Raw genomic sequence first — 19,638 nt, 5'->3', positions numbered from 1 at the left:
TAATATAGATTATTATATTTTTCATCGATCACTTTATTATAATCTATCTTGTTTAACATTAACTGTTTTAATTAATTTAGATCAAACTTAATTATAAATACGATGTACCGAGACATCGCCCGGGCCAATAACTAGTTTAGTAATAAAAAAATGAACACGTACAAAAATGTATATTTAGTAATAAAAAATAAACATGTAAAAAAATGAATATTTAGTAATAAAAAATGAACACGTAAAATGAAGAATATTTAGCGCTATAAAGTGAATATGTTAATAAAATGAACATTTATTATTTAAAAATGAGCATGATTATTATATAATCAAAGGATGACTAAATCACTCTATAAAATGAACATTTAGTAAAAATTAAGATTACGTAAAAAAAATGACCATTTAGTAATAAAAATAAACATGTTAAAATGAACATTTAGTAATAATAGGGTGGCTAACGTGTGCGATGCGAGCGTCATAGCTAGCGTAAATTTAGTTATCACAAATTGGCCGGAAGGTCTTTCGGTTTGGCCTTACATCACAAATTTAGTTGTTAGTACTTAGTAGCATTAATAAGGGAAGGTATGTAAACAAATATTTGTAGGGGTATAAATGTCCGCACACTATTGTCAAGAGTTTAAAAAATAGCTAATTAGCATTAATGGGGGTAATAAAGTATATAAACATTTTAGAGGATTTAATTGTCTACACATTATTCATAAGAGTTATCTCATAAGGAAAGGGAAAAAGTGAAAAAAAAAAAAAAAAAATATGAACATTTAATATTAAAAATGAACATGATTATCAACTTGTAAAAAGAAAAAATGATTATCAAACAATAATAGAATAGTTGATATATGTTAACCGAAATTAAGATTCACACTTGGTCAACTTCATCATCATGCCATTTTATCATCAAAGAATTTGTACTTTAAAAATCATAGTACAAATGAAGTAAACAATTAATTAGATATTATTTTTATAGCTAGAAATTTAGAACAAAAGGTTCACAATAGACTAATAAGGAATAATATATACTTATCGTAGTAATTAATTTTTATATAATAGATGATAACACGAAGTAATACTTCGTACGTACATATATGCTAACACGTAAATACATAATAAGCTAGTAGAATTTTCACTCGTGTTCAAGCAGTCTTATTTTAAAAGTAAGTATTCGATTGAAAGTGTAATATTATTAGGCCATGAAATTGATATTTATATATGTAATCAAAATCAACAACCAATATTGCCTAATGAAATATTGCCAGTGGTTTGTTGTCCACATTGATTGTTATGGTTACCACCAATGGAATCAATATCAACACCTCCGGATTTCACCTTGCTATTTCCGACTTTGATGTCTCCATTCTTTTGTATGCCGGAATGGTTAACGTCACCCCCGGAATAGAAGCCGCCTCCATACCCGTGGTTCGGGATGAATTGTGGAGGACAAACTTGCTGCTGAGGACACCCTTGAGTTGGAGGGGGAGGATAGCATTGCATGTTTGCAAATTAGTTTGGAAACTTTTGGTTCTATTTGGTGTATGTATGTGTTTTTTTGTTTGTGAGTTTGTTTATTTGTATTAGCTAGGTCTACTCTTTTATAGAGAAGTCAAGGGGCCACTAGGTATGCACCTGATTCTCAAGGAATAACCCCCTTTGCCCTTTCATATCTTTAGTAGGTTTGAGATAGGATGCTAGAGTAGTTGGCTAGTTCTCCTACTTTCAGGCGTGAAGCCAAGGGTCGAATCTCACCATGCTCATTCTAAGAGGAATTTCCTTTCGATGGGCCTTCTTCTTACCATAAAAAATAAAAAGTATCTATAGTGGGTCCTCAATCATGTTAAGACTTTTAGAGCACAAGAGGGGGAGATTGAGAGAGTTTACGTTGTCAAATTATAGAGCCCTATGTTAGCAAAAATGACAATGATACGTCAAGCTAGTTGGAGAATCAAGATTATGCTTGCTCTTTTTGTGTTCTAGAATCAAGATCATGGCGTTTGATTGTTTCTACCCTCAAAATTTTTCTGATTAAAGGTACATTAGCTAACACAATTATTGTACAAGTATTTCTATAACAAATTCCTAATATTTCATATAAACGTGGCGTAAAACAATTGAGAGTATTTACAAATTGAGGGATAGTATATGAAACGAATTTTGTCAACTATATAAACATTAAAGTAGGCATCTCTTTGAGGGAATTCTAAAGCGAGCATCTTAAAAGTAAATATCCTTTGAATCACTAGCACAGGTTAAACGTTGTGCAAATTGCGGAGGTACTTAATTTTAGTTTATGTATTAACTTGGATTAATTAGGCGTGTTTAACATTGATATAATTCACCCTTTTTTAATCGAGCACCTGGCACCGGATTTTTTCTTAATATTGCAAATTTCAAGTTTAGTTTCAAAAGTAGTTGCTCATGATTCATGGTACAGTATTTCTTTTGTTCTTCCTATTAACTATTTAACTGGCCAGGATTACCGAATCAGGAATCAGGACTTAAGAGTCAGCCCGAGCACGGTTCTAATCAGGGCAGCTAGTATGTTAATCGGGTCGTAGTTGATAAACAGAAATGCAAACAAAAAAACTCACTTTAAGCAGCAACAGAAGTATGAGAAACATTTGTAGTTGTATATAGTAAGAATTGTGAATATTATGCAGAAATTGGTAAAGTTCCTATTACTGAGGAGCAAAATGCAATTTAGCTTTCTCAGTTCACTAACAAAAGAAGTTTACCTTAAATGCGCATATTTCACAAACTCTGATCGGACTGTCGGAGACATCACGTAGCCATCGTATAAGTATTCATTAATCTACAACAAGGTGAGAAACAAAACAGACACCCAGTTCTCTGTCTACTACACAATTGAAACAGAGATCTTCATGGTTCTAGCATGTTTGCCCAAAAAATATTTTAAAGAATGATGACCAGTTTCTCAAGCAATTTTTTGCACTTTACGATGATAAGACAGCTTTCAGGGCATCCTTTATGTAGGCATACTTGAAAGAGAAACCTAATTCCTTGGCTCTTGTAGGAAGAACCTTCTGCCCTTCCAAAACCTGTGAGGGGCCAAGAGCAAATGAATGAATGATGAGTCTTTTGTTTCCTTTCGTATACCATTACGAATCAGCACAAATAGCAACCCGGAGAGGAAGTAATGAACAGGCGCACGGGAGCCAGAAGGAAGAAAAAACTTACTACGGTAGCTCCTTCTCCAAGAACTGCCTTGAGTGCGAAGTCTGGTACTGGCAGCCATGAGGGCCGGCCTAAGGCATTTCCAAGATGTTGGCACATCTCTCCTAGTCTAACAGGGTTTGGAGCAGTTCCATTGATAACACCTGAATTTTAAATGACATCCACTGTTTAGTACACCAAAATTTTCAACTAAGCCGCATGAGATAAGTTACACGACCTAGCTCCTAAATATCAATTGCACATCATCAAATACAGAACAAAAGCTTCATATATAAAGGCTGAATCTTATTTTTGGCTATAATAAAGGACTAATGATAAGAGTCATAAGACGGTATTATTTTTGGCTATAAGCAGTCAAGATATAATTATGATACAGATTTAAAGCCCAAGTAAAAAAGAATATAACCTTCATAACTCGGATTTACTAGAGCTTCGTAAATCAGATTTACAATGTCATCCAAATGGATCCAGGAAAACCTAATATAACAAAGAAAAATCACTGTTTTTTGAGAGCATTACCATTTATGTATAAAAAGGATTAAGGGAGTGAAGATAGGAGTAAACTTTATACCATTGTTTTCCAGTCCCTATAGGTCCACCAGCAAACATCATGAAAAGGGGGATCATCTTGGCTGCAGATAATTGAAGAAAAGTCAAGATCAGTTGACTATCGCATAAATCTTTTACTCAGGAATGATGCAAGGAAAAAAGATTCATTAGATAATGCTCTTGAGAGAAGCTCAGCTGAAATGATAACACCAGTTTCTAATGATGAATGAGTACCTAGAGCACCGCCATCCTTTCCTAGAACCACGCCAATGCGAATACGTACTAGCCTTACATCCTTGTTGACTTTCAGTGCCGAGGCCTCCCATTCTCTACAAACCTGAAGAATGGTTTATCAATATTAGGTACATGATGTATATAAGGATGAATTAAACAATATCCTTGAGAATGCAGGGGAAGGAAGACAGAATTGCTTATCACGATTAGGTAAATGCATGTCAGTAAGGATGATCTACCACATCCTAAAAGATGCAGTGGGGAGGAGGCAGAAAGGTACTCAGCATTCACAGCCACAAACTTCTAATGCATACAAAATCATCCTTATCTCATGAAGACAAGAAGTGCAAGGCGCCCAGATTTCAACTTTCAGAGGAGTTAGTCTCTGAGACAAATGTTGCACCTGGATCCAACATTATGCAAGAAATTCCATTCCAAAGGCTAAAATCAAGCATATTAGACCCTAGATGGCAAATCTTAAGAAAATTGCAGACAACTTTTATCCTCAACACTAAAATCCAACAATGTGTTGTAGATAGGCCGATTCTAAAGGATACATCTTAAAGTTAAACATATATAAACCCCCAACTCCAGGACAACAGGAGAAATTTTTAATGGAATTTGAAAGACTTCCACGACAATGGTCAGGATCAAAGGTAGAAGATAGTTTCCAGTCAGACATGGACAGATAATTCCAAAAAGAGAACACTTAGACCCTAGACCCAGAAATTGAGAGAGACTTCCCTTGGCTGCCTCATGTCCAGAGCCCAATAATAAAGGTTTACCACAAGCTTATACTCAGTTGAAGAGCATGGGAAATTCTCAAAAAATTGAAAATAAAGTCTTTAAGGATTGCATCTAATGGCCTCAAACATCAGTTACACCAGGCTGGAAAGCTGCTGACAAGTAACCATCATATTTTTAAATATTGACTCATCATGAACTACCACCACTAAATAATATCTGTTTCCTTGCATATTCTTAAAGAGTTAAGACGATTCCACTTAAGTTGGATTTTCTGTTTAAAAAACTAAGGGATTCTAAAAGCAATAAAGCACTCGTATTTTACAAGGATCTAATACTACAGAGGCTTGTGAGATGGCTAGAATAAAACCACATGCTTCTTATGCATTGCCATCAAACAAATTGCTGCATTTCAAAAACAATCAAAAGGGAACCGAAAATTCAGCCTTGGAACATGCTAGATACCAAGAAACAACAATATTAGAGTCTTAAATCCAAAAATATGGTTCACAAGTCTTACAACTTGATGCATCTATCCTTAATAGCATGAAATAGCACATAATCAATGTTATATTATTCACCTGAGCCAAGTAATCATTTCCCGATGGACTTTTCTCATCAAATATTTGCGTCTCACTTGTGCCTGGGTATTTAAAATATTAAGACATAAGAAAACATTATAAGCACCATACCAAGCACAAAGGAGATGCAACATACAAAATAATAAGTATGATATTGAGCCCAGTGGAGATGCAATATACAAGTACATAATATGCCAAGACAATGGTTTGTCAGACTGACCATAATAACCAACTGCTGTTGCACTGACCAGAACAGAAGGCCTGCTATCAGGTTGCAAGTCATTTATTAGCTCTACAACCTTCAGAAAGGAAAAGAATGTCACAATTAAGAAGGAATGAAAATGGTATAGCAACCTTTTAGATCCTATAATAAACAGAAAAGGCGATATGCAATTTTACTTCTCCAAGAAAAAACAAGAAGGAAGCAATTTGCAGATGAAAATATACTGAAGGGGCTAACCTTAGAAGTGACCCTTATTCTGCTTTCCTTGATATCATTCTTGATCTGTTATAGAGGAAAAGAAATTGCAATCAACTATTTTAAGGTCTGGACTGTATTTCAGATAGAGATCTTGTGTTGCACTTCTTTAAATATGGTAATAACAATATTAGGTTTGAGACTCACTGATGAGCTAAATAAAGATCCTTCTTTTGGATTAAATGGTAGAGGACATTTATGTATATTGACAGTGAATGGAATTAAATCATACTCGGAATCCTGATGACTGTGAAACTAATACAGTAATACATGTAGCCATATAGGTGTACTGAGGCTACTAATACATACCTCTGATGACCACCTTGTACTGATAGGAGTACCAGCCAGATTTACAACAGCATTTGAATCTCGAATACTCTCTTTCCACTGTGGTTCCTCTGCAACCACAATTCCTGGGAACTTGTTGACTGCAGATGAAAAAAGTAAAAACAAGGATAACTGGATAAGTATAGTCTTTTGGAATTTCTTGTCAAAAAAAAAATGTCTTTTGGAATTAAGAACAACAAAATCGGTTATTTGTTATAGGACGTAAACTCTAAGATTAATATTCAAAAGCTGTGCACACACATTTAGTATACATTATAGGCATTATCATTACCTTCTTACCGGGAAATATTTGCTGAGCTTTAGATTTGGATCGCGTTAAGACACGAACTTGATGTTTATCTGAAGTAATAATAAGAAGGAAATTAGCCCCAGTAACTCATAACCATTGCCCCACGTGCAGGACAGAGAAAACCAGCTGTGATATCTTTGATAACAGAAACATTATATGAATTCAGCAAATAGTCATAAAAACATTATATGAATTCAGCAAATAGTCTGTTGTTGTCCATAACATTGTTACGCGCAGTACAAAGCCAAATGTGTTTAGGCCTTTAGGTAGAATTACTCTTAGCAAATAGTTCCTAAGTCTTAGCCATCATAATCATCACTTTTACAAAACGTCCTTAAACCTCAACTTGTTTCTTATTCATGTTCATCCATAGTACTAAGACCCACTGCCAACTAAATAACCAATCACTTAATCTACATGAGGATGATCGCTTAGCTATTCGAGCAAGGACTATATTGTAGCAACCTAGACAAGCCATAAAGGCTCCTACTTTCAACAAAATTAAACAGTGAAATGTCCAAATATAGCACCCAAAACTATAAAAATTCAACTCAACATGTAAAAAATCAAAAGAAATAATCATTATCAAGATACAAAGCCAATACAATACACATTCATTTGATTACCTTCTTGTAATCTTTGAACCAATCGCCTGCCAATAAAACCAGTAGCCCCTGTTATTGATACAACCATCTGATTGCCCTATGATTATGAACAAATAAAATATATCAAATGAATTTCTGAAGAAATATATGCTTTATAAGCTACCTTATGTAATACTATTTCACATTCTACTATCACTTTGAATTCATTTAGCCACTCCAGCTATTAATCTTCCCCAATTCCCTAATGTAAAGTATAATTTAAATGGTTATAGTCTAGGGGTTAGTATCAAAAACCTAAGATCAAACTCAGTCAACATCACTTTAGTTGCAACTCCCAATCCACCAAAAATAAGAATATCTTACAAGAAAGAAGATTATGATAATCATAATTTGAATACAATGTAAATGCCAATCACAAATTAATCATCAAAATGTCATGAACCAACAATAACCAATATCAAAGAAAATAATACACTCATAATTGAAGAATTATGAAAAATGCAGTACCTTGGAAGATGGGTCAGACCCATTTTCTTTGCTGAGACACCATAAACTTAACTTTCTGGTCTCGAAACCCTGAAAAAAATGGGCAAAACTAAGACAATTAATAAGCTTGAAATTGGGTTAATTTACAAAGAAAGACAAAATTTTGGAACCTGGGAATTAGAGGAAATGTGAAAAGAAGGGGGCTTAGAGATTGATGTAGTCCATGACAAAGGATTTGTGGCTCTGAAAACCTCCATTGATGCTCTGCAATACCAAACCAAGCTCCAATTTTTATTTTATTTTTAGTATTTTTGGGTGTCTATAAAATTGAGGGAACATGAAGAAATTGAAGACGATGAGTCGATGATGCGTCGTGTTGTTTATTCCTCGTGTAAGAATTTGAGCCACAACGGTTTTTGATCAATATCTTTTGGATTATCTACCTGTTATTTTTGTTAATTGGACCTTGGATCCATTTCTTTAATAACGCTACTCCGTTTTTTTCAGCCTAACTCCGAATACTGACGCTTGAGAGTAGAGGGATACGTAAGGAAATCCCTCTACTCCCGAGCATCATTTTGTAGTTGGTGAGACTCAAATTAGTAATTTTAAAGTCACAATGTGATTTTCCCACCAATTTCATCAATTTTTGCTTAGTAACTTCCGTACTATTGCTATCAGATAAGCTAAACTCACCGTGTTTTAATAAGTGTTACAGTTTGACCTGCACATAGTGTAACACTTTTTAAAACACGGAGAGAGTAGTTTTCATTGAAGTTTTGGTGTGTCACATTCTCATTTTGACACTTTTATTTTCTTATATGGAGTATCAATTATCCGTGTCACATATCTTGTATGACACTACGCTCTGGTATGAACAATGTTATTTATAGTGCTAATAAAATCCCAAAAGACAAAGATTTATACAAGTATAAATTTTGATCACGTGTTTCTAATCAAAATCCTTTAAAAGTGTCAAATACTACCTCCGTTTCATATTATTTGCGACAATTTGACATTTTTTTCTCTCTAATTTATGTTAAATTGTTGCAAATAGCCAATTAATATAAAACAGGGGTAGTATTAACTCATGCTCAAGTGTAAGACACACTCATTTATGTTCATGCATCTTAGTGTCGTATGGACTATGGACTATGGAGTGCCCATATTTAAATTCAAGTGTCAAAATATAAGTGAAAAATTATATAATTAGAACGCATCCGACTATAAACTTCTATCATATAAACTTCTATCAATATAGCTAGCCTATTTACGACGATGACCTTTTTTTCTTTTTAAGAAACACCTATCGGATATCATTAAAAAAATAAGTCAATTTTTGCTGAACTCAACATGTTAAAAACCAAAAGAACTATGATGACCATTTACATTGTGAATTATATATAAGAAAATAATTTATTTATTTATTTTTCTTTTTATTTACCTTTTTTTTTTTTTTTTGGTGAAAGCAAACAATCATATTATTCATATACTAAGTAACACATGTATGCTATCCATTACTTGGCATTCAAAATGATGATTGATGATCATTTATAATTGTGAATATGTAAGCAAATAATAATATAGGTATATAAAACTTCTTGATTCAAGTATTACTTACTAATTATGTAAGAGATTTTTTTATCATTATTAATACTCCGTAATAAACAATTTTATAACACCTTAAATGTTTCTAATACGGTACCCTGTATTCCAATAACATCCATAATTAAACTCGTGTAGTCGTAGTTTAACCAACACCAATGTTTTCCACCCTTATGCGATGTCGATTTGATCATGTGTAGTACACTAGAGTTGTTATTTGAGGGGTTAGTTGAAATGTTCCAAATGTTGAGATCCCTAAGGTAAGGGACAAAGCTCATGATATATTGATGATGATGCATATTTCTCTCTCCTATTTGTATTTGTACTGCCAGATTAAATTGAAAGGCAAGTAGAAGTACTGCCTTCTAGGAACCACAGCACCAGCCTGGGCTACAAAAGGCATGCCATTAAAGATCCTCCTCTTTTTCCATATCACTTCCTCCTTTTTTTTAGTACTATTATGACCTCTATTTTTTTTTTTTTTTTTTTATCATGTAAAAATGTCTCAATTAATTGTATGTACAATATATATGTATCATGTATGGTATGGTGTGACGAATAACAATTCTTTTGATTATATATATTGTAGGCCTGGCTTATAAATCTATAATTTGTGTAATGAGCATGTTTAAACTAAGCTAACCTTGAGAAATCTAGAAAAGTAAATAATTAGGGTGAAATAAATTCGAATTAGTCAAACAAGTTCAAAAGGATTATAAATTCTAAACCAATAAAAAGTTAAGAAGTAAAGTTGTAAAATTATTGTATGGAAAGTATGAACTAGAATTCTTAAAATTTATATAGTTATGTAAAATACCTAAATATCAATACTATATACTAAAAGACACACCAGCGATGACACGTGTCATCTCCTGGTGTGTCCTTAATTAATTTTTTTTAAAAAAAAATATTTTAATCAGGGAAACAAATCATTTTATTTTGTACATATTCCATATTGACACGTAATACTTATTATATTTAAAATAAAAGATTTATTCGCAAATCTTTCTAATAAAAATTGGGCAATATATACCAAAAATCAATATTTTTAAATAATTAGTGATCTATTTTACAATAAAGATTTTTTTCTACTTTGTTTTAGTTGTGTATTGGAAGCTACAATTAAAATTGCAAATATCAAATTAACATATCACATACTTTTATTATTTCTTGACTAATTTATGATTATAATATTTCTCAATCAATAAAAAAAAAAAAAAAAAATCAACGTGCATGGCACGGGATCTAACCTAGTTAAAGGGAAAAAACACACACACACACAATTGATAAGAATGAAGGTAACTCGTCTAGTCAAACCGTTGACACATAACAAAAGAAATTTAGTGCGAAATATAATTTTATTCGCATATAAATTATAAACAATATCGATCCTTGCTAATTAATAGTTGTTCGTTGCTTTTAATTTTGCAATTTCACAAAACCAAAACCTAAAAAATAATAAGCGCACCAATTCAAATATTCACCATGTTTATAAAAGCATAATTTAAATACTTTTAGCAACATAATCATCAATTCAAAATGCTTTGTAGTTTTGCCCTTAATTGGTTAAGAAAACCCTAAGTTAATTAGGAATTTAGGATAAGGTAAAAATTAGATCTAGACATACATGTAATTTACCTCTCTACCCTTGACATTTGAATTTGATTAAAAAAAAAAATCAAATAAACTACTTGTATAGTACAACTCTCCTCTATAAAAAGATCATGACTGTCTCCCTCTCTCAAAACATTCTCTACCAAAATACCTCCTAAACCATCTCACTACTACTACTTCACTAACAAACATATAATAATGGCAATGGTAAAAGAGCTAAAAATGACTCAAGAAATTGGCAACAACAACAACAAAAACAACAACAACAACAGTATGATGGTTATGATGTATGACAAAGTTAAGGCCGTGGTAGGCGAAAGCGCGGTGGTGGTATTTAGTTCAAGTGATTGTTGTATGTGCCATGTAGCGAAGCGCCTTCTCTTTAGCCTCGGCGTTGGCCCTACTGTTATCGAGCTCGATTCAGACAAGGGTAGCGCCGAGATTCAAGCTGTGTTGTACCAACTCTCCGGTGAGCATCACCCGCTTCCGGCGATATTTGTTGGTGGGAAGTTTTTAGGTGGGATTGAGTCTCTTATGGCTTCTCATATTAATGGTTCTCTTGTTCCTCTCCTTAAAGAGGCTGGTGCACTTTGGCTCTAATTAATCTATTAGCTATATCTGTTTTTAGTTACTTATACTAGGATGACTAATTAGTAATTAGTCTAATTACACATATTATGGCAATATAGTACTAATGTTTAACTTTAATATAGAAGATTAATGCATAATACTTGTATTAGTCGTTTTTAGTAGATGGGTTTTTATTTAGTTTGTGTAAATATAAACTCATATTATATATGGTATTAAGCATATTATTATGGTATTATTATTAGTAGCCTTTATTATGCATGTAATATAACCTCTTTTTTATATTGTTAAATGTGTGTAATTATTTCAATTATGTTAGTGTTATATGCAAATGGTATTTATTGACTCTTTTTTGTTTTTGTTTAATATTTTTAAGCTTTGATATTAATTAGCAAATTATTTACACAATGATTATTGGTAGCAAATTAAATGAAGATCATCACACACACACAAAAAAAAAAAGTAGGTAAACAATATTTGATTGTTATAGAAATAGTAAATTAACCAATTCCTCATTTCACTTTTATTTGAATTTGTGACCTTCATGTTTATTGACATCAATTGATTACATACAAAGTCGTCATTAATCTAGCTATCTTGAAAGATTTGAATATTATGAATCGATGCATGATTGATAATAAGATGATTATTAGTGCAAAGATATAACTCATATGAATAATGATTAATTGATTATTACTATTTAGTAATTCTATCAATGTTGTGTAGATTAAATAAGTTAAATTCAATCATAATTAGAGCAAGATCTGATTAGTTTAGCTATTAATTGATTAGTGTAACACAGTAATTTTCACTCAATGAACATGAAAAAAAAGGAGGAGATGGACGTCATTGGATCGTACTATAATTAATATGGCATGCCAATACTATGAGGCCAGAAATTCAGAAATCTGAAAAGGGGAAAATGTTGGGTAAAAAAAGAAAAATAAAAATAAAAAAGATACTGTACCATTTTTTTGCTTAAAATTAGCTGAAATAAAATTTTAGCTAAAATTGGAGAACCAAAAAAGGTGTCAAATGGCAGGCAAACAAGTTCTGAGGAATTTTCTGGTGAATTCTGATAATGTTGCTGATCAAAAACTATGTATTAGCTCATTATAAAATTGTCAGAAATTAATTATTTCAGATATCATTTTCATATTATATGAATTTTAATAAATTTAAAAAAAAGATAATGTTTTATGCTAACGTAAGAAAAGGATTAATTTAACCGTTAAAAAACAAAAAAATAAATAAGTTTTGCCAAAATTACAAAGACAGTAAAACATGTGATCTGTTATAGCAGGTGTTTTCCTTTCCGTATGAAATATGAAAATGTAAATTGTGGTAAATTTGTATAATTGAGATTTGGTGGGATGATCTTGTTTGACCTCATTGGTGTAAAGGAGGATTCTTTTTGACTGGACATTGGAACTTCATGATGCTTTGATTAATTGAACCAAATTTTTATTTCATCTTGCTTTAATTTTGTTACATATTTAAAAAGAATGAGGTGATAAGTGTTGTCTATCTTATGGGATCACATATGATTTGATCAATTGGATGTCATGAACAACTTGTTGGAATTCATGGTTGATGTAAGAGAGTACGATTTTCGGTTATATAAGAGTTTGGGTGAGGACTCAGGAGTACTCCATATGTTATTAGTGTCTTTTAATTTTTCTGTCATAACCGGGAAAAAAAAAAAGGCAAATAGACATCTATGACAAAGTGAAGGCCTAATGGTATTACAACATACAAAACCAAGTTAGATTCATTTATCAATAGGGATTTAAAGGACAAAGACTTAACAATTTCAATTAGCTTGTGACTGAGTAGAGCTTCACGATTTGGACATGATAATTTGTGAGTTGTGACTTTCAATCAGTGGGTAATTATTGTCTAGTACGGAGTACTTTGTAATTTGTATCATCAATGTTCAATGATTACATATTTCTTAGAAAGCTTATACGAGTATTATTGATAAATTAAAGGTTGTTAAAATTATTTTTCAATAATATTATTTTGCAAATGAGCTATAGGTGGTGTGGTAATCAAATACCAAGCCAAAATCTTTATGGTGCTTTGATTGACAATTAAAAGGTACATAAACTAATTAAAACTTGTACTAGTATGTTCTTTTTCATCTCACTATGTATAGGTCATATTACTTAATAGTTAAATAACTTCTATAAGAAATTTGTGCTCTTGTGTCAAAAAAAAAAAAAAAAAAAAAAAAAAAAAAAAAAAGGAATTTGTGCTCTAAATAGCATAACTACTCATATGGTTGATGATATATGTAAGCACAATAGTTACAATTGAACAAGCGTTCTTATCACAACAACACGAACACCATACCTTAAAAAAAATAAAATAAAATAAATACGAAAGAAGAATTTTAGAATAATATGATAAAATTGACAATTTAAGAAACTCAATGTCTCAATACAACAAAAGCTCGATTTGAGACATCCCAAATTAGAAATACACTCTATATAGATAGAAATAATGAAATAAATTTTGTCAAAGATTGGGTTAGGCCAGACTTTAGTCGAAAATTCATACCAAAACTCGCTTTATTAAATTATGATTTTCGAGCCAGATTCTAACTTAAGACTAAGAATATTGTCTAAACCCGAAACTTATCAGGCCATAGCAATGATTACCATTTTATGATATAGAGTAATAATATTTGCAAATTTCTTTCAATGAAAAGAGAAAAATAAAAAAGGAAAAAAATTCATTGGGTCAATCTTTCACAAAAAAAATAAAAATAAAATTAAATAAATTAAATAAATAAATTAAAAAATACATTGGGTCAATTGGGTGAGTGCTAACATGGGCTCAGTTTCAAAACCTTAGGGCAAAATTGAACCCAAATCAAGTTCAAAGCCTCAAATCCAATACAACCGATTTCAATCTTCAATCTTAAATAAAAAAATAATATTCAATCAAAATTCCTAAAACCCCAAAATCCGATTGAAAACCCCATTTGTAAATCCCATAAAAAAAACCGAGCAAAAATGGCGATGAAGCAGTTATGCAGCTCAATTGCAAGAAGAATAATGTCAACCCATCAGATTCCAGCTTCCCCAATTTCTTCATATTCATCAATGGCGTCTTCTTCATCAATACCAGAGGCAATAGTGTGCGGAAGAGGTGACAAGAAGACGAAGAGAGGAAAGAGATTCAAGGGTTCTTATGGTAATTCCAGACCCAAGAAGAAAGATATGATTCAGAGGTTTAAAGACAAACTTGAAGTTCCCAGTAACACTCCTTGGCCTCTTCCTTTCAAAGTTATCTAATTTTTGTTATTTTTCGTTATAGTTCAGCTGATATTTGCTGATTATGGATGTTGATTTAATAATATGTTACTATGTTTGAATTGGGTTGTTGTTAATTTTTGATTTTGGATCAATGGTAATATGAAATTTTGTGCTTGGTATTTGAAATACAAGTATTTATGTTATGATATGGGGGTTGTTAATGTGAGTTTGTTTGGTTTTATTATTGGGTTTCTGTTTAATTTTGATTGGTATTGTGTGATGCCTGGATTGTTTAGAGGATTTTCTATGGTTTTTGATAGTATATTGAGCTGAAAACAATATATCAATTAGTGAAGGGTGCATTAATAGTATGTGGAACTGGAGAATGAAAGCATAGAGTTATACGTAGATTAGGATTTTTAGGAAGTCTATTATTTGGCATTGGCTATGAAATTAGAGGGACTCCATGTTCGTTCTTAAAAACCTCGATTGTGTCCGGTGATTCCGATTCTAGGAGTATATAGATTAATTTGTTGTATTTCAGATGTGGTAAAGGGAGGTGGCATTTATGGTGGATAAGTTGTTAATGATGGGAGGATGTGGCAGTGGGTCTGGGGTGGTTTATGCCTCATAATAGCACTCCCTTTGAACAACCAAGGGAGGTACTGATCACAAATCTACGAATTGAGAGCTTACAGCCTTACATGGGAGCCTTCATGTGTGAGGCGTGCGTTCTGTAGAATCCTGTTCAATGCAGTGCATTAGGTTTCTTATTGTGTGTTTATATGTTTACCTGATGGTTTTGTGTAAGCTTCACATTTAGGATCTAGCTATAAGTGTTGTTGAGGGAAAGGTGGCTGTTTTAACTTCTGTTGAATTGGTGAGTCAGTTGCAAACAGAAGATGTGATCAGATATAGAGAGACAATTTTGTAATGCTGCCTAGAAAGTGAAAACTTAGAATTTGCTTAGAGGAATCTTATCAGTTCATCTCTAGGAGTATAGCTAGCTTACATATGGAGAAACATACTTAAATACGATAATATCCAGCATACAATGCCATGATTTGGAAAAACTTACAATATAAGAACATTTACTGTATAGAATTTAATGGCTTAATGTCATGCTTCTATCCTAAATTATTTTCATATTAGAATTACTGTATTATCTGTCTAGAGTCAAAACTTGATCAGTTAGTTGTGATCTAGTAGTCAAATGGAACATGCCCTGGAATCGCTCTTCTCAAATGCATTTCTTGTGATCGTGTCTTGAAATTTTGCTCAAAAAAGGATGCGTCACTTGCATGTTCTGTTTCTTCTTCCTCTCCCACCAGTCGAGCTTATTACAAGAGTTGTAGCTTAATCCTGTTTCAGGATTGTAAAGTCTGCACCTTGGCGTTATCCATATACGGTGAACATAATCACACCATATAGGGTGTCAGCTTGTTAGCAGCCAGAACAAAAAAATGTAGTCAGTGGTATTTCTCTGGTGGTTGCCCTATTACACCAGAAGACTAGCTTCTATGTCTTTGCCTAAGGATAGATCACTTTCAGAGCCATCTTGTTGTAATCTTCCTGAGAGATGTAGTGCAGAATCTGCTACTAGAGCAATCCCAATTATAAAGTATATGAAGCCAAAAGCCATGGTAATTACTCCTATCAAGAATGCCAAGTGACTGTACATGACAACCCTTTGCGCTTCTGCTGCTAGCCTATACCCGTAGTATATTGTCCACGTGAGCATGAACATTGAAATCATGGTGGCTAAAACTTGTATAACGATCTGACAAATGGTCTTCTGCTCCTTTTCTGTGCACGTATTACATATAGTTAGACTATTACACTGTATCATTCATTCAAGAAAACAGAGCTAATGTGTTCATAAGTATATTGTATGAATTGTAGAGAATAAGAAATTTCGCTTAGGGATTTAGGCCCTCTATTCTTACTCCAATATGTTTGTCTTGATTAGCTGTTTCATATAGCAAAAGAAGTGTATTTGGTATTTGCTTAAAAACTTAGGCGACGAATGCTGACAAATCTACCAAAATGCCCTTATGGACCAAACTAGAGATTGTTATAGTCAATGAAAGAGATAGAGTAAGACATGAAAGAGTTTTTGCCCCGTTGTATGCCAAACTGTTAGCCAATTAGCGTAACTCTTTTTAACATTCCTGATGGCGTTGTATATTGCCTTGGTTTCTGATTAAGCAATGTTGTATTAATACTATAAAATTAAATTGTAATTACCTTGGTTTCTGATTATTTCTCCGTCTTCTTCCTTGTCCGCCCAAGCTACCAAGTCCTGAGCTAACTCTGCAACAATGGTCAACCCGACGATGAAATAGATCAAACCAAAAACTACCGTGACAATCCCGAACAAAAGAGCTATGTAGCTTCCCTCAAAACTACCACCATCATCATCTCTCGTTTCAGTTGTCAGTCTATATCCCATATGGACCATCCATACAAGCATGACCAACGGAAGCACAAACCCAATAACCCGAACAGTATCCGTACAACCTCTTCTACCTCTCTTAGCCTCATCATCCTCCATTGCCAGTATCTTCTTGTAACGACACGTAAGAACTTCAGATGAAACACAAGAGAGAAAGATCAGAGGAAGGTTACTGCAACGTTTGTCACTCGGATTTTCGTCGCTTAAATAGGTTTAACAATTAACAGCCTATAGCTAATGATGATCAAAGATATAAAATCTGAGTTTTGGATGTCATAATCAGCTTTATTCTTCCACTTACTTGGTTGATCGTGTGAAGAAGGTTAATAATTAACACTTAGTAGGAGACATTATAGGCTTGTTAAGAGGAGTAATATGACTTGTTCTCTTACATAAAAAAATAAAATAAAATGGGTTGACAAATTCTGTTATATTACAATAAGATTTAATGATCTGGTAGTTAGAGAACCACATAAATTGCAAAAAAATAGGAGAGAGAAACTGGGTCCGTGCCTTCCAAATCCAGAAAATGGAAGTTGCATATATTTTGACTAATTCCACTTTTAAATTTAGGGGGAAATTCCATTAGAAGGTTGGTGGAAGTTGAGTTGAGTATGGAGTAGCACTAAGCCACTAATTACGTTGTCCAATCTTGTATTAACGGGTTACATCACGTTTGATTAAATATAGTAACTCACATTTTTTTGCTAATTATGTTATTATTGTTGGATTAATGTGATGCCATTATATAACAGCATCGTAGCTATTAACCTGAAGGAAGCACTTGTCAATTATTTACGAAGGTGGAAACCTTTAAAAAAATCCGGTTTTAAGGATTTTGTTTTAGGTGAAAATTTTATCGAGACAATTGAGCAAGTTTGATACTATTAAGACGGAATAGAGAAGGTTAATACGTTTTCATTAAAGATAATTGTTTTGGATGTGGTAAATACTACCTTGGACAAATCTTTGCCTTTTAAAATTGTTAAATTTGATTTATTTAAATCTCAATTTTATCCTTTTAAGAACAATTTAAATACCAACTCTTTTCTTTTAAGAAAAGGTAAAACGTTCAACAAAGTTGATCAAAGGGTAGACTTTCACTTTATTAATGCAAAACTACATGTACTTAACTTCTTGGCATCGCTGTGATTTTCTGTTTTTTGGTTTTTTGATTTTTAAAAGTACATTATATATGTTACATAATGAATCAAAAATTATTTAGACGTATTAAAATCATGATAATTATGAAAACTGACAACAGAAAAGTGGAAACACCTTTTTCTTATTTCTTATTTTTGGTTTTTAGTTTTTAAAAAAATAGGAAACTGAAAACTAAAAATGATGCCAAACAAGCCCTTAATTATTGGTTTTAACCAGTCAAATTAAAATAAAGGGTTATTTGAAAATTAGTTAAATTAAGATAAAAAAATAAAAACTAAAAAAGAGGTGCAACTAGAGCTATCAAAGTTGACCCGACCCAAAATACCTACTCAAACCCAATTATTAACCAAACCATCTGAACTAAAAAAAATGGTGACCCAAACCCGACCTGACCCGACCTGAAACCAACCCTAGACCCGAGTATGTGAGGCCCGAACCCGAACATGAACTGACCTGGAGATGACCCAACCCGAATGTAACCCATAAATTATTGACCTGAACCGAAATTAACCCAAACCCATTTTAACTCGTCAAAACCCGAATTTAACCCGACTTGTTACTAACCTGACCTGAATTCAACCTGACCCATTCCTAACACGACCCAAATTTAACCAAACCTTTTACAAACCCGACTTGTTATTAAGCTAACCCAAATTCAACCCAACTTGTTATTGACCCGACCCGAATTTTACCAGACCTATTACTAACCCGACCAAAAAATTCAACCCGATCTGTTACTAACCCGACTTGAAATCAACACGACTTGTTATTAACCCGACCTAAATTCAATGCAAATTGTTCCTGACTCGATTTCAAATCACCTTAAATGCAATTTAAACCACCTTATTATTGTTGATCAAAACATTTTGTCTAGAGAGACTAAGTCGGTCCAGGCCAGCAAAAGAAAGGAGCATAAAATTTAAGAATAAAATATAGTATATATTTGTTGTATGGTCAAAGGAGATAATTATCTTCCTAAATTATACACTATAGTTCCCTAGTATATTGTCATATATATTATAGTCAAAGAAAATAATTAGCTTGATAAAAATGATAATGATCTATTTATAGTTAGTTGAACCCGAATATGACCTGACTTGGAAATGACCCGACTTGATTGTAACCTGCAAATTATTGACTTGAACATAACTCGACATGAATCCGAGAATGACCCGACTTGGAAATGACCCAACCTGATTATAACCCGCAAATTATTGACTTGAACAAAACCCGACATGAATCCGAGAATGACCCAACTTGAAAATGACTCGACGTGATTATAATCCACAAATTATTGACTTGAACCGAACCCGACTCAAACCCGGGAATGACCAGCGTAACCTGATTCTAACCCGCAAATTATTGACTTGAACTGAACCTGACTCGAACCCGAGAATTACCCTAACCCGTTTTAAGCTGTGAAAACCCGAATTAAAC

General features: G+C 32.8%; 3 protein-coding genes across 3 annotated transcripts; 1 reads left to right on the top strand and 2 right to left on the bottom strand.

Annotated features, from left to right (window-relative positions):
• Positions 1–2,612: 2,612 nt before the first annotated feature.
• LOC145560274 (epimerase family protein SDR39U1 homolog, chloroplastic-like) lies at positions 2,613–7,941 on the bottom strand. The gene is made up of 13 exons (XM_081621533.1): positions 7,683–7,941; positions 7,534–7,602; positions 7,048–7,123; positions 6,412–6,471; positions 6,094–6,212; positions 5,767–5,811; positions 5,527–5,605; positions 5,307–5,368; positions 3,982–4,084; positions 3,770–3,830; positions 3,605–3,675; positions 3,202–3,341; positions 2,613–3,062 (listed from the first exon to the last, which is right to left on the bottom strand). Exons 1-13 carry the CDS (start codon positions 7,767–7,769, stop codon positions 2,958–2,960), a joined length of 1,077 nt encoding a protein of 358 aa, XP_081477659.1. The 5' UTR covers positions 7,770–7,941; the 3' UTR covers positions 2,613–2,957.
• A 2,988-nt stretch (positions 7,942–10,929) lies between these two features.
• LOC145558015 (glutaredoxin-C1-like) lies at positions 10,930–11,331 on the top strand. Its single transcript, XM_081619172.1, has one exon. The coding sequence runs from the start codon at positions 10,930–10,932 to the stop codon at positions 11,329–11,331; it is 402 nt and encodes a 133-aa protein (XP_081475298.1).
• Positions 11,332–15,528: 4,197 nt separating this feature from the next.
• Positions 15,529–17,532, bottom strand: LOC145560273 (uncharacterized). The gene is made up of 2 exons (XM_081621531.1): positions 16,830–17,532; positions 15,529–16,388 (listed from the first exon to the last, which is right to left on the bottom strand). The coding sequence occupies exons 1-2, from the start codon at positions 17,134–17,136 to the stop codon at positions 16,081–16,083; spliced, it is 615 nt and encodes a 204-aa protein (XP_081477657.1). The 5' UTR covers positions 17,137–17,532; the 3' UTR covers positions 15,529–16,080.
• Between the last annotated feature and the right edge of the window lie 2,106 nt (positions 17,533–19,638).

The sequence above is a fragment of the Chenopodium album genome, chromosome 9 (assembly GCF_948465745.1).
Source record: "Chenopodium album chromosome 9, dcCheAlbu1.1, whole genome shotgun sequence".
Lineage (NCBI taxonomy): Eukaryota > Viridiplantae > Streptophyta > Magnoliopsida > Caryophyllales > Amaranthaceae > Chenopodium > Chenopodium album.
This window is presented reverse-complemented; position numbering and strand designations above follow the sequence as displayed.

Bases quoted from the DNA above. Each gene is read 5' to 3' on its own strand.
- LOC145560274 (XM_081621533.1), bottom strand. From the start codon at position 7,769: ATGGAGGTTTTCAGAGCCACAAATCCTTTGTCATGGACTACATCAATC. The intron at 7,124-7,533 runs GTACTGCATTTT...TCATAATCATAG, and splicing joins GGTCTGACCCATCTTCCAAG to GGCAATCAGATGGTTGTATC. The intron at 6,472-7,047 runs GTAATCAAATGA...TTATTACTTCAG, and splicing joins GGTTCAAAGATTACAAGAAG to ATAAACATCAAGTTCGTGTC.
- LOC145560273 (XM_081621531.1), bottom strand. From the start codon at position 17,136: ATGGAGGATGATGAGGCTAAGAGAGGTAGAAGAGGTTGTACGGATACT. The intron at 16,389-16,829 runs GTAATTACAATT...ATACGTGCACAG, and splicing joins AGAAATAATCAGAAACCAAG to AAAAGGAGCAGAAGACCATT.
- LOC145558015 (XM_081619172.1), top strand. From the start codon at position 10,930: ATGGCAATGGTAAAAGAGCTAAAAATGACTCAAGAAATTGGCAACAAC.